This window comes from Phallusia mammillata, chromosome 6 (assembly GCF_965637545.1).
Source record: "Phallusia mammillata chromosome 6, kaPhaMamm4.hap1.1, whole genome shotgun sequence".
In the NCBI taxonomy this organism is placed as follows: domain Eukaryota; kingdom Metazoa; phylum Chordata; class Ascidiacea; order Phlebobranchia; family Ascidiidae; genus Phallusia; species Phallusia mammillata.
Window position 1 is genome coordinate 16176263 of NC_137257.1, and position 15366 is coordinate 16191628.

Consider the following 15366-nt stretch of genomic DNA (forward strand, 5'->3'; position numbering starts at 1 on the left):
AAATAGTTATCACCATCGTCTAATTTACGGAAAAGGTCTACTGGGTTTCGTTACGCTTGAGTAGCTGTCACGGGTGAAGCAAATTGAAGCGTAACGGCGGCTGCAAAGGAAGCCCCAAAAATGCGGTAGATAGTTTAACACCAAAAACTAGCGGCACTGGAGTCCGGTTTTCTTGGGGTCAAATGTTAAATAATCTATAATAATTGAATTTTTTATCTTTTTTTTCTGAAGACTTGTAGAAATGCCGGCGGTTAGGGCTATTCGAGTCAGGTGAAGGTTTAAAATCATAAATAACGTTAAAAACTAGAGATGTACCGAATATTCGGTTTGCCGAATTTATTCGGCCGAATCGGTCATTTTTGCAAAGATTCGGTTTCGGCCGAATAATTTGTTGCGATTCGGCCGAAAGCGAATCTTTTCCGAACACAAATTCAAAGCGTTAAACGTGTCTTTTTTGCTTATTAAGGTACCACATAATCTTTCAAAGGCCCAAACATAACGAAAATCGCGTCATTTTTGATCTTTTCCAACACATTATTGTTTTTCTCACTGTAGTCAAAAAAATTTGTAATTCATTGGCAGATTGCCAATCATGCTCGAGGCAATTATAAACCCCACAAAACTGAAATGAGGACGAAACAAAACTATTCTGTACTAGTTGCCTGGTAGATAAACAATTTATCATGTCAACCGCGTAGCGTACGACTTCGCGTGACGTCATAAATGATTCGGTTGATTCGGTCGAATTTATTCGGCAAAACCGCCGAATATTCGGTTTCGGCCGAATCGAAATTTAGCCGATTCGGTACATCACTATTAAAAACAAGCATTTTTTCAAACATTTGACCTGACGTTACCTTCTTGACCCCAAGTGAACCGGACTCCAGTGCCGCTAGTTTTTGGTGTTAAAGTATCTACCCGAAAATGCATTGCGAGCAATGGGGAGAGAGTGGAAAAATGTCGGAGAGAGTGTGGGGAGAGAGTGGAAAGGTATCTTTGCTTCTGGTCATTTCATCCTAACATTGTATATGTTTAAAACAGTTTTAATACTTATACATTTGTCTCCACTAACTTTACAAAGCACTTAAGTATATTATATTAAGTGTGTGGCAATTATGTACTGGTGCATAAATCATTCAACATTAAGTCATGTTTGTCCGACTAGGCAAATAAGCCCAAAATAAACTTTTTTAAGATTAAACCCCAAAATGGGAAAAAGCCATTTTGTTTGGCATTTTTTTAAGTAAGTAGCATTAGGACAGTGGACCTCCACCTTTCATGCACCGTGGCCCCCTAAAAGTAACTTCTGGACCTTGTGCCCCCTTTAAGTACCCCGTAAAGCCTGTGGATCTCTACCAAAAATGTACATGACAAACTCAACTAAAATGTAAAGTGATCTATCAGTATATATATTTTTGCTGAAAATACGCAAACAGTATACACTTTAAATGAATATGGGGCCAACAAGTAGGAGTTGCGCCAAACAGAAATCTGGATATGTTTTAAAACATCAAGAATATGCCCTCCAAACTTCAACATCGGCACCACCACCAAATTAAGTCGATTGTCGAAACAACACAACAATAGGAAATGGCAAGTCAAGTTTAATTTTAAATTGATGAAGCGTGTTGGAATTACTTCATGGTAGAAAATACTGAAGAAACGTTTCATCCACCAGGTTGCATATTTAACAAATTTATCATTGAACTGATGTAATGCTAAACAAAATACTAGTTGTTGTTTGGAGAACTTTTTGCTAACGTTTCGCCCACCAGAATGGTAGGGCCTCTTCGGAGCAATGAATGATATTACTCAAGCATACATTTAAAATGTTTCCTGTGGGACTTTGTTAAAATGTAATGAATTTATAAATGAACGAAATCTAATCATTCATTTCTCAGTTACACACCTTAGTTTGGTCTCCTTCCAATTCATCATTTGCTAAGTTGGGATCTATTTTTTTCTGTAAAACAAGGAATTTACCACCTTTTTTATTTTCTAATACAAGGTTTAACACCTTCAATGTTTGCGTTTAAACATGCATTATTTTTTCATATTTCATGTTTATTAAAAGCGGCAATCTCTTGAAAATATGGAACTGGAACTGCAATCAAAAATGGTTTGTCCTGCAAGTTATGTCATTATCCTGATGAAGGCGTCTTGTATAGGACGTCGAAACGTCGATTGTTTACAATAAAACTGCTGGATGAGCAATACTTGGTCATACATTATGCCTGGCAGCAATAGCTTATTTCAAAAATGGTTCATTCAATCACACTATCTTTCGCGTTTCTTACATGTATTAGCAAAGATTAAGTAGCACAGTTATTAGGATAACTTACATTTTAGTTTCTACTTGTTTAGCTAATCATTGAACATTGAAAAGTTTAACTTTCATACCTCTTGTAAGCTTCTTTTGGTTGAAAGAGTAACTTGAGGTTTAAGGTTGGACTTTGCATCATCTGCATAATGCCTGTTGCTTTTAATTTGAAGCTGATTAGTGATCCAGATGGTTTTGGGCAACAACTTTTTCAGATTGTTGTGAAACAGTAATGCAGACCTGTCGGGTTAAACTCTTTTGTTTTGCAATTTGATTAACAACTGTTCTTAAATACATCTGATAAACAGCTGCCATCATCTACAATGTCTGTGATTTTATGTGATAATAAAATAAGTCATATTTAAGTATCCCCCATTTTGACGACAATATAAGGTGTTTGTGTAAATGATTAAGATAAAATATGCAAAAAAATGTCACAAACGGTAATAATCAGACTATTATAAGGATTACAAAAAAGTACCCAATCAGAGTTAAAAATGGTTATTCGGTATTTTACAGGCAATTCATTCGTAAAACCAAGCGACGCAAAGTGCTATACCATGCAACATGCCCACTTGTAGAAAATGCTGTACAGGCGTTTTCGTCCACCAGGTTGCATATTTAACAAAAATGTCGTTCAACTGGTGTTAATGTTAAACAAAAATACTAGTTGTTTCTATCCATAACTTGTATTTTCGCTGACGTTTCGTCCACCAGAACGGTAGGACTTCTTCAGAGCAATGAATGACGAATGCAAGCAACGAGCGAAAGGCGCAAGAACAGCGTGATACCATGAAAAATAATTATATTATAACAAAGACCATCCGAAAAGAGTAGCGTCCGTTGCAAAACGATGAAGCGGCACTAATGTCCGAAATTTGATGGATTGGTCGGGCGTCTTGGGTGGATTCCTTTTCAAACCTTTGCCCACTTGTAGCCAGGCCCCACGAGTTCGTCGCCTCAGGGCAGGGGCCCACAACAGTCTAATGGGCCTAAAATTGTCGAAACTAAAATAGACAATCTAACTTTTACCGTTTCCATGAAGGTAAAAAGATTTGATATAGTTCTTGATTGCAGCTGTGCAGCAAAAGGGTCCATGTAACCAGGCCCCACGAGAGGGGCGTGCAGCCGGTGCGCCGTACCGGGGCCCATGATAGTCTAGGGGGCCCCATAATTATTAAGTTGGAGATTACAGGGTGATGAAATGTGTACTTTTAAAATTGTTTTGAAACTAATAAATGTTGATGCTGATCGCCGAATGTGGAGTTTGATTTGTTTGTAGTGCAACTCTATGCAACAAGTTTTATGATTGTTACGTTGGTGCATGCGCGAATTTTAGCGAGATCTCTTTTTGGTGTTTCTACTTTATTGTGCCACAGTTGTGTCCGTTGTTTGGTAAGAATTATGCACATTTGCGCTGACTACATAGTGCTGGTGAGTTTTCTGGACGTAGCATTTGTTACACGTATTTGATTTGGTCACAGCTTTGGTAGTAAGCGAGGTGCTTTATTGGACCATATTTGTTAACGTATAAGCGATAAAGCGGCAGTTATGTGTGCGTGTGTGAAGACGTTTACTTTGCTGTGTGCCTTCGACCCTTCGTATTAACATTTTTAATTGGTCTGTACGTACCTATGTGAAAATTACCACCAAAGCAGTTATTATTTTAAACAAATTAGCAGTGATGGGGTGTCATGTCCGACTTAAGTCACATTTTTCGAAAGCTTGACTTGACTTGTGTCTTCTCAGCTGTGAAAAGTCTTGGCTTGACTCGATATACCAACAAAAACAGGAAATCTTTTACCAGATAACCTGTTCAGTTGGCTTTAACCAAACAATAGCAGAACTTTACTGAGCGATTTGTAGGTATTTTTGTTGGTATACCGAGTATATATATTTTATATTTTTGTGGTCATTTCATCCGGCCCTCGACCATATTTTTTGGTTTGTAAAATCGTATTGGTAACTTTGTAACATTCAAAAATTAAACTACTCCCTACGAAAGTTTTCCTGTCGCGATATGTGGAATTGATATTACCTAGTTTCATAAGATTACAACGCGCCTATGATTGATTCAAAGCCAGTTTGTTACGTCACAGACAAGACTACAAGTGCTGATTGTGCGCAAACAATTGCCTTCCTAGGTTACTTGTGACGTAATATACAAACATTGCTCGTAAGATGAGACTAACTATATTAGGGGATGGCAACCACTGGCACGCGTGTCAAGGTTGGCACGCTAGGAGGTTTTTATGGCACGCCAACCGATTTGTGTGCTTATATTGAAGTAACAATTTAACCTGTTGCACTGCTTGTTTATAGTTTTTATCATGCCATGGTCTTAAAATTCAGCCTTTGGCACGCGTCGCCTAAAAGGTTGCCGACCCTTGAACTATACAGTTTAACAGTCGCATTACCAGATTTTGGGATTGTAGAAATACCATGTCTTGGCGCTGAAAAAAGTTTGTGGTGACCCCTGGTTTAGGCGAACACAGTACATGTCAAGACCAATATTTGCTTTTGAGCGTTTACTTTGCTGTACGAACGCTATAGTGCATGCAGTAAAAAGAATTTTATGTTTTTAAAACTGTAAAGGTTTGACGTTATTGTCCAAGCTGTTTAATGAGTGCGGCTAGCTTGCTTTTGATTGTTCTTTTGGCGAATAAACGTATTAAACGCTTGATCATCAGCACACAAATAGTGTTCAAAGGGAGGCCCAGAAATTGACTTGCACCAGCATATTTTTTTCTCTCCAGGGCCCTGCATGTAACCCTCCCCAGCAGACACACGACGTCTTATCGACGTCGAATAGATGTGAAAATGTAATCGCGACGTCGAATCGACAAATTTCGACGTTCGGTCGTTGTCTGTCCGCAATAACTACGTCTTTTAGACGTCCAGTTTTGGTAAATATCAGACCAAACCAGAGGGTCAAAGTTTAGACGTCTTTTCGACTTACATATTTGGTCGAAATACGGGCCAAGTCACATGTCATTTGTTCGGACATTCTTGGACGTCGTATAGACGTCAAAATTTAGTAGATTTTACGTCGGTCACATATAAACTAGTTATCGACGTTCTCCAGACGTAGAAATTTTAACTGATATTCGACGTCATTTTTTGATAACTTGCAGTACGTCCAATAAAGGTCAATATTTAGTAGATTTTCGGTCGGTCACATATAAATTAGTTTTTGACATCCTTAGACGTAGAAATTTTAACTGATATTCGACGTCATTTTTTAGTAACTTGGAGTACGTCCAATAAAGGCCAATATTAAGTAGATTTTACGTCGGTCACTTATGAAGTAGTTATTGACGTCAATAGACGTAGAAATTTTAACTGATTTTCGACTTAATTTTTTGGTAATTTGCAGTACATCCAATTAAGGTAAAAAATTAGTAGATTTTAAAAACTTGGCATAAAGTTGTGTCGTGACAACGATGTTTTTTAATAATCCTTCTTTGCGAGTACAAAAACACTGTACTTAAGACTCAGTGCAAGTTAAAAGGATTTTCGGCGATAAGAAACAGTTTTTCTTCACATCGCCAAAATATTTCAAGCCTTTTGTTCCAGCTACTCCCTTGGGTATCGATGCAGTCAAGTGAAAAAATCATTTGATGTTTGACGCCGTCACAGCTTTTATCGCGGCAATGTTTATGCCGGGATGTCCATCAAACTTATTGTCAGGAATTTAATTTGGGCGCGTCTTTTTTATTCTCGCTCAAAATCTGTGACGTATTTTCTTTCCCGCGAAAACTTCGAGCACAGCGAGAAAGAAAAAAGGGTTTGTTTTTTTATTACCGATAAAACGGTATTGTGTCTAAAGCGGATATGGGCTCATGGCGTATTGGAACTTGGAAGCGATGTAGAAAATTGAATTAAGTAGTTAATGCCATTGCCAAGCTTTCACCATCATCGAATGATAGGGATATACGGACTGTGTTATGGGTAATATTCCATTGAGGCAAGAAAAAAGAAGTACAATAAATGGTAAAGACTGCTGGTGATTTGAGTTTAAATGGAGGGCCTTCGTCAAAAACTGCAATGCAACAACTTCGTAAGTTTGAGTTTTAAAGCTATTTTGCAGGGTTGGGTAACGAGTCCCATCAGTCGAGTCTCAAGTCAAGTCAAGTCAGTAGGGGTTCGAGTCCCAAGTCAAGTCGAGTCAGAAGGGGTTCGAGTCTCAAGTCGAGTCGAGTCATTAGCGGTTCGAGTCTCAAGTCGAGTCAAGTCATTAGCAGTTCGAGTCAAGGCAAGTCACAAAAAGTTTTTGAAAAAAGGTTTAGATAGTTAATCTATTTGAATGTTTCATCGCGCCCTTTTTAACTTAAAACGGACACCGCTTCATTACAATGAACAAATCCTATTAATTCAGAGTAGGGTTGACTTTAATAAATCCTGTTAATTGACACTGATTAAACAGTGTGGAAAAGAACGTTAACCTGTTCAAATGAGTTTTTGAAAACCGAAAATTCATATTTTACTGCATGCGCTAGAACGTTTGTTCAGTAATATAAGCGCTTAAAGCGAATACTTGGCCTTGGCATGTACTGCATTCGATTACCTTAAAACCCAAGCAATTAGTACAACGCTTAATGTCAGCGTAAGAAAGTTTAGCAAAATGTAGCAGCGACTTCGTACGTTAAAATTAAGCAAAAATAACTTCGCACCGCACAGTAAATTGCTGCTAATGTTTGGTTGAAGCCAACTGAACAGGTTATCTATTATAAGAAATTTCCGTTTTGTTGATGAAATAACGAGTCCGAGTCCGAGTCGAGTCTCTACTAAGACGAGTCCAAGTCAAGTCGAGTCATTCACAACTGAGACTCGAGTCAAGTCAAGTCTTTTGAAAAGGTGACTCGAGTCGGACTCGAGTCGAGTCACTGACTCGAGTCTCCCCATCACTGCTATTTTGTAATGGGTAAAACTTGTTTTGTGGGTAAAAAATGCAGAAGTGTTTGTCTTTATTGTGTTTTTTGTTAATTTGAACATGAGTACAATGTTGTTTAGGTTTTCAAAGAAACGTGTTGTTTATGCGCTAAAACATTACACAAAAGATTGATGGAATTAGACGAAATCACCTCCCCCAAACAGATCCATTTCAACTTGAGAAGATCAATAATATAGAGGGGTTTAAATGATAAAGTTTCAGATTGAAAATGAAAAACAGCTAAACCTGATAAGTATTTTTGTTTGCAAGCCAATTACAGAGTGATTTGTAATGTTTATAAAAGGTACTTTTGTGTAGTACAATATATTTTAATTAATTCTTAAAAATTTTGTTATAAAACACAATATGACATCTGAAGATGTATTTTTTCTCTTTGTTACCCAAATTAGTTTATTGGTAGTCAATATTTGGTCAACTTTAAATGTAGTGGTACCAAACACTGCACAGTATTTCACGAAAGTGTGTGACTGACTGACTGTGAAACATCATAGACCAACAAATAGGTTTTGGAACAAACTTTTCCATTTTCTAGCGTTTTGTTGCATGTGTCACATATTGTATCTTATAGATTTGCTTTTTTTTTTACAAGACCTTTTTTGCAGAGGCAGTGCGGGAAATCCATCCAAATGTGCTGGAGATCGCATATACAAAGGAAGTTGGTGATTGCTTGAAACATGCGCCCGCTAGAAAAGGAAATCGCTTGTCCTTCAATTCAAGTTCGCCCGCTTGAACTTTGCATGTGGGGTTCCAGTAAAACTGGAACAGTGATGTTGTTCATTTTACTTTACGCGTTCTTTTCATACATATTGGTTTCCTTTCATTAAATATTTTTAATTCGAAGGTGGTGGACTACTGCGATTATTTGACGTCTTGTACAGACGAAAAAATGGACGTCGATAGGCGAGAACAGGCTTCTTTTGGACATGGGCTTTCGACTAAATATCGACACAGAATAGGCATCCGAAAGGAGATAAACGAATGAATTTCGATGTCAAATTGACGTCCAGCTAAACACGTCTTAATTTGGGACCGTTATCGACGTCTTTTGCGTTTGCACTTTCGATCAAAAATGTACCAATTTGCGACCACTGGTCGTGACCACAATTCGACGTCTATATGACGTACACATGTATGCTGGGTCTTTTTCACAGCGAGAACCCACGTAAGCACAAAATATAAAACAGTGACGTCATTAATGTTTTTGACTGCTGCTTTGGTGCAATAACATTGCTTTGATCGTACAACTTTGAAAGCAAGGAAAGTTTCAATATCTTTTGCAAACAGACACGAACCCAAAATGACTTTTTGATCAACACTTATTTTGCATACCAATACGGTGGAAGAGTGAAGGAGCGACCTACTTACTGTACTTTCGTTTTGTCTCCCTTTTGATGTGGCCAATCTAGTTCTGACTAGTGTTTAAGTAGAGCCTACAAAATGTCTTGCACCAGCCCTAGTTTTTCCTCTCCGGGGCCCTGCTTGTAGATCCCCAACAACTTCTAACATCATCCAGTTACACCAGTTTTTTGATACGATCCCTCAGTAATTTTGACTATTTCTAGCACTATCGACAGTAGGCAAAAAGTCGTCACCTCTCGCCATCAGGCCTACAACAGAAGGCAATGAGTAAATGACACCATCAAGTCTAGATATTGGGCGTAAACTGTCAGACCCCAAAACTGAACTTGCCTACAATTTTCAGCACAGAACGCATACTCCAATTTCAAGACCACTTACACAAATTTACACATATAGGACTGCAATCACATACTTCCATCCAAATCGCACTGCAGATCCATTATTTGGGTTGCGTACATATAGTGTCACCAAAACCATCCGCAAAAAGCAAATCACTCTGTACATTATAATGTTGTACGACGGAACAGCAGTAACCTACAAAACTTGTAGCCGATATCTGAACAATTAAAGGACGTTTTTTTTGAATTTTGGATTGCACCTGGATTAGCCGACATTCGTAGCAGCTAATGAACGTGGGGCTTGTTCTTTGTAACACATCCGACATTGTTGACAAAAAGTGGGTGTGCCCAGTGGTGGGATTCAGCCGGTTCTATAGAACCGTCTCAATAAATTTTATGAGATCAGCGAACCGGTTTAAGTTACTGGTTACTGTCCATGGACTTTTTGTAACATACCGGCGGAAAAATAGGACTTTTGTGATAGAAAACAAAATGAATTCCAACACTGGGTGTGCCACAGCGCTTCCCGAATTACAACAAAACAAAGTTACGTTTTATTGACGAGACAACTAAAAAAAACAAGATAAAGCTATTTGGGGAATAATCATAGATGCAAAGTTTTTTTTTTTTAATATGAGAATAAATAGTCTTTGGGCTGACTGTGAACGGCGTTTAAATTTATTACAACCTTTGAAAATAACACCACTTCTACTTATTTTTCTGCTTGCACAGAAACGGTTTATTTAAAAAAACAAACAATTGTGCATTAAAGGAAGTGGTCCCCAACCTTTTCACAAGAATGACTATTAGATAAAATTGCCAAGTCTACAATTTTCTTTTCTAAAAGGTCTACCACCCTGATGGGACTTTCATGTGTGGTCGTCGGTGTTTTTCTTTTGGATCAGGCCAGCAAGTCCTACAAAACTATTTTTTACGGTGTTCATCTTCAGTCGCTTAATTGCAAGCTCATCGGAACTTTTGGGCAAAGACACTCTTCTTTTTGTTCCAACCAATTTGTGTTGAGAACTTGGTGCAATTTTTAGTTCAGTATCAGAGTTACATGTTTTCTCCATATTGTCTTTGATGGCTTGAAGATCTTTGATTCCTTGTTTCAAAGCTTTTTGAGAAGTAACATGGAATGACATGGTTTTTATATCATCTAATTGGTCATTGAATTTGCAAATAGTTGCTGGCCTTGGCGCATCTTCATGAGTTATAGCCGCTGACTTTATACATTCTAAAACCAACGAATTAGTGGATGCGGCAAGCCGACGCTTAGTAATTGCCTTGTAAAAGTGGTTATGTACCACTTTTCTTGGGGGGAAAAATCTTCGATTTGTACGTGATGGAAGTTCCATATCTCTGAAGAGTTCATGTACGACGAACGATTCTACACCATTTATGACCTCCACCACATTGCATATGCCGAAATTCACCATTTCATAAATTTTTGCGATGATCCTTTTATCAACCTTTTGGATTAATCCGGCGGACTGCAGTAATAAAATAACATACGATAAATTGCAACATGTATAACGCATACACAATCATTTTTGATAAGTTTGTGGAGAGAACAATGACAAGAGGTAAGTCCTTAAAAATACATTACTAAATATGCTCCTGGTACATTTACCTAGCTATTTATGTAAAGTGACAACAAGTCAACAAAAGTAATAATTTCCATAACATACTTCTCCAAGAACATGACCAGAATGATCATCATTGCTAGGAAATGTAACGCTGCAAGCCCATTCCATGCGAAGAGTCTCTCTTAAATCTTTATCCTTCAATGCTTTATGAATACTTGCAGCTATCTTTTTTATTTCGTATTGAGAATTTGTGTAAGCCTTGACAAAGCATATTAAATAAATGCTGGTATCAAGTCCCCAAGACTGCTCAAGGCACTTTTTGGGAAAAGTACTTACTTTAAATTGGGGAAATCGTAGTATTTCTTGTATACGAATTTTTGCCCTGCAGTTAACCTTTTTTGTTCCATTATTAAACATCTGATTTGCAGGATAGGGATGGTCAAGCAACTATGAATAACAAAAATACTGTTTTTCAATCTATTTAGTTAAAGTAGTACGCAAACGCACAAGTAGACCTGCTCGAAAATGAGTGACTCTTGCTTTTCTTTAGGTTTCTTGATACGATCTATTCCATGCTGACAATGCAGCCAAGAAGATTGCTTGATGACATACGGAACTAAATTGTCCCAGTGTATACTACCTTTCGATATATCTATGCCAAACAATAGAAATATATTTTATATTCAACAGCACATAAAATATTGTGTATACCATAGCACTTTTTTGTTCCTACAATAAATTTGGTTAATGTCAAGATTTCAAATTCATCAACTGCTTTACGGGCCTCTTCAACTGTAGAAACCCACTAGAAAAACAATATTATTAAAGTTTAGGAAGCTACATAGAAAACTAATAAACATTCAATACCTTTATATTTGATTGATCTATTTTATTTATTTGCCCGGGTACTTCTGTTGGTGGTGTCTGTAACAAATAAAAACACAAAGAAAATATTTGTAAAGGAATAAACAAAGTTTTATAAAATACTAGGCTTACTAATGTCAATAAAACAATAGTGTTTAATTCTCATTATTAAACAAACCTTTTTGTTTTGAACCCTTAAAAAGTTTACGTAAAATGCTGTCTGTTGATTTAGCTTTCCAGTTGAAATCTGTTCCTTGATATGTTTACCTACAACCCAACGCCTGAATTTGGAGTTGTTCTAAGTAAAAGAAGAAAAGAGATAGCAAAGGCTTGGTTTCAGTAAAATATTGATGTTTAACAACATTTTGAACACTATTTATATGACTCCAACAAAGTACATAACAACCTTTATTACAAAAAGTGACATGCTAAAATATGGAAAATCATCACACACATAAACATGAAAAATTAAACTTAAGCTATATTTTTTTAAGTTACAACATGTATTTATTGAATATACAGCTTAAATAATCTCAGAAATCAAACAAACTTTATTGCCTTTAATAAAATAGCTTGAAAGACAAGTTTATTTAACCAATGGCCATAACACTTCTGTTAATGTCACTGTTAAATTTTCATACCTTGAGGGTTGGAAATGTGATAACTTCAACCATAGTAATTACAAAAGAGTGCTGAGGGTCCGCAACTTCCTCTGGGCTAATGGGTCTCCAGCAATCACTATGAACCATAATATACGGAACATCCGTTTCATTGTTCCAGTATACTTTTATTTTGTCAATGTCTACAAGGATCAAGTAGAAATATTTGTGGATTAACACATTTGTATAAACTGAGTATCAACTGCAAAAAAGAAGACTAAAAACAGGCCCACCATGTGTTGTTCTTAGAGGCAGATGCAGCTTCACACCAAAGGTATCTTCAAATTTCTGAATTGATCTCTTCGCACTTTCTCTAGATTGAAACCACTGCGACCATAAACATATGTTGCTGGTTAATACATACACATGTACATTCAAGATTGTCATTTTTAATGTATCAAATACAAACCTTTTGGATTTTGTTAGATGTTATAAAATCAAACTCATCCAAGTAACTTGAAGTTACAACGCTGCAACAACATAAATTATTTTCACATTTGTTGTACAAAATACTGTAGTACAATAAACATACATGATTTTCGTTTCCTTTGGAGTTATTCTTACGATCTTCTCCATGCCTCTTTTGAATTTATTTCAGCTATATTTCCTGTAGTTATTTTACTTTAATGGACCCCAGTATTTTAGTATCTTCTTGCACTACGTTGACAATCTATGTCCATATAGGGCTGCTTCTGAAAATGCAATACGGCGGTTTTCAGTCTTAGGATGTAATGACGTCACTATCCTATGTAAGTACAACCTTTTTTAAAAAACAAAAAGTTATTACGTTTTTTTCACACTTGCAGCAGAGCGCTTGCAGCAACGAGCGTTGCCGCGAAGCATAGCAAGCCAAGTTTTTTTTCCTGTCCACAACCAGTAAGTCAGTAGTCACGCTTGATTGCGTTACTGTTTACTTTTTTGCCGATTTGGTAGCATGCGCAAAACTTTTTTGCCCAAAAATACAACAGGAAAAACATAAACTGCAGAAAAACTTTTGCTTCTTATTGAAAAACATATACTTCAAGAAAAATTTCGACACTCTTGAGAAATCCCTATCAACATCGAGTCTAATTACGGAAAAGGTCTGCTTGGTTTCTTCACGCTTGAATAAGACTGACACGACGAAAAATATCAACGGCGGTACAAGCAGACTACAAAGTCGGGGTTTTCGAAGTAATGTCGATTACTGTTCGCATTTTGTTACTTTTTCTTTTTCGTCACTAGTTTTTGGGTGCTCAGCTCATGAAATGAGACACTTTGCTCGGTAAATGAGGCAGTGTTTTTGAAAGGGCTCTGGATATAAGGCAAATTGCTCAGTTAATGAGTCAGCTTGCTCATGGCTTGTTCTGAAATTGAGGCCGCTTTCCCTGCCAAATGACTCAGGTTTGTCTGAAAATTAAGCAAGTTACACTGGTAAAAATAACTTGCTGTGGTTTAAGACCGCTTGATCGGAAGGTGAAGAGATTTGTTAGGATTGATGTTGTATGAATCCCGAAACAAGAAAATGGGCGAGAAGGATCAAACGGTCGATACAGAGACTGATTCTCTAAAAAAAGGTTTTACATGTGTTTTAACGAGGGCGAAACGTAGTTTTTCATTGTATTACCCTTTGAATTAAAGACTTATAAGGAGAAACCCCTTATTCGCCACAACATTACCCTAGCTGGCTCTATATGTAAATTTCTTTCCTAATTTATAAATTACGTAGAAGCCAAAACTCTCCACCAGCTTCATTTGTGAAGAGCACCAGACATTGGCTGCAACTTAATTGGCCTTAACATTATTGCCAGAAAATAATTACGCCGAAATCTGCTTGTCTTCAATCGGAAGCTTGGATCTACAAAAGCAGGAACTTTATTTGCTATATGACGTGAGTATGTGGATATTTTCGCTATAAATATCGACGACCATTTCAGAGGCACAGACTGCCTTGCTTATCCCCTGGAGGAAAAAATCAAGGTATTATTCATGATGTCTCCTTTGTCGCCTGGTTTGCTACCGTACAACATGCTTCGCTGGTAGCGCAAAAAACCGCATGTCCACCAGACGATTGATGTCCCAAATCTGTTTTCCAGCTCAACAATAAGTGAACCTGCACAGGTAAACATCGCAAGTCAACGTGCATGGTTTTACACATTGCTCATATGCACTGTGTGTTACTTTGACACATACAAAGTAGGCTACCTATGTACTTTTTTATTGTGTCTGCTTTAAAAGTGTGTTTCAGGGAAAAAATACAAACATTTTGTGACATTTGGTTTCCACTAGCGTTGTTATTGTACTGCCATCTTTTTTTAGCAAAGTTTGGCACCAGAAAATGCGAAGGGTCGGTTGGATAATGTTAATTGTAAACATTTTGATTTACTTAAATTGGTCGATATGTTCGAGTTCAGCAATATTAAAATCCCACCACCACCGTGATGACCAAAATGCAAGAAATTAGCGGTCTTCCTTCATCAAATACCCACCCTTTTCAGCCAAGCAACTGATTTGGAGTGGGACGCATTTAAGCGAAAGTCCCATCGTTCGGATCCTGTGTATATCAAACGCAGCCACTTGCGGAACGTAAACTCGGTCCGTTTACGCACGTCAGATTACGGACCGTTTTTCGACGCAATACGCAGTCTGTGTAGGACAGCCACTTAAAGCTCTTATTAGACAATGTTGATGGCCATACTTACAACGTTAGTATAGTTCATGTGTGGTTTTGGTTGCGGGGAAGTAAAGGTATACTCTTCAAAACCGGATGCAAACATTGAGTCAAGTATAAGAATTAATGTACGCTTTAGGAAAGCTGTACTCACTCTATACCTGAATTGTGTTTCATAGTTGAATACATATATGTTTGCAGGGAATGAAGTTTTTGAAGATGAGAAGAGACTTTCATTCCAAATGGACACATAATACTTGACTAAAACCAACTCATTTGATCAGAAATGTCTGATTTCTTGTGAAAGATATTTGTTCTCCAAAACTTCATCCGCATTTAAAATCTGTTTCATGCGGTGCCTATAATAAAAGTCTGGTTTCTGTCGTGCAAATGTTTGGGAACATCATCAATTGTGCTTTCTGTAGCCTAATACTTGCAAGCAAATTGGCTTTATACCGGTTACTGTTAAAAAAATGTAGGATGATATTAATAAAGACCTGACAATGATTCTTGTATTGGGCGATTTTTCCTTTAGGCTACACTCTTTTCTTGGTTTTATTTGTCAATAGTTTTTTGATCACAGCACGGCCAAACGCATCTTTAAAGGTGATGAAGTTTATGTTTTACCAAATT

General features: G+C 37.2%; 1 protein-coding gene across 2 annotated transcripts; it reads right to left on the minus strand.

The window, feature by feature from the left end:
- Window positions 1-9513: 9513 nt before the first annotated feature.
- Window positions 9514-12857, minus strand: LOC145233727 (uncharacterized). 2 transcript variants are annotated; one of them, XM_080098501.1, is made up of 11 exons: window positions 12616-12857; window positions 12493-12553; window positions 12317-12410; window positions 12066-12226; window positions 11603-11722; window positions 11428-11484; window positions 11272-11365; window positions 11076-11212; window positions 10897-11007; window positions 10663-10818; window positions 9514-10464 (listed from the first exon to the last, which is right to left on the minus strand). In XM_080098501.1, exons 1-11 carry the CDS (start codon window positions 12657-12659, stop codon window positions 9841-9843), a joined length of 1659 nt encoding a protein of 552 aa, XP_079954627.1. In that variant the 5' UTR covers window positions 12660-12857; the 3' UTR covers window positions 9514-9840. The 2 variants fall into 2 exon arrangements, with proteins under 2 accessions (XP_079954627.1, XP_079954629.1); XM_080098503.1 differs by lacking the exon at window positions 10663-10818.
- Between the last annotated feature and the right edge of the window lie 2509 nt (window positions 12858-15366).

Bases quoted from the DNA above. Each gene is read 5' to 3' on its own strand.
- LOC145233727 (XM_080098501.1), bottom strand. From the start codon at position 12,659: ATGGAGAAGATCGTAAGAATAACTCCAAAGGAAACGAAAATCAT. The intron at 11,366-11,427 runs GTATTGAATGTT...TTGTTTTTCTAG, and splicing joins TAGATCAATCAAATATAAAG to TGGGTTTCTACAGTTGAAGA. The intron at 10,819-10,896 runs GTAAGTACTTTT...TGCTTTGTCAAG, and splicing joins TACGATTTCCCCAATTTAAA to GCTTACACAAATTCTCAATA.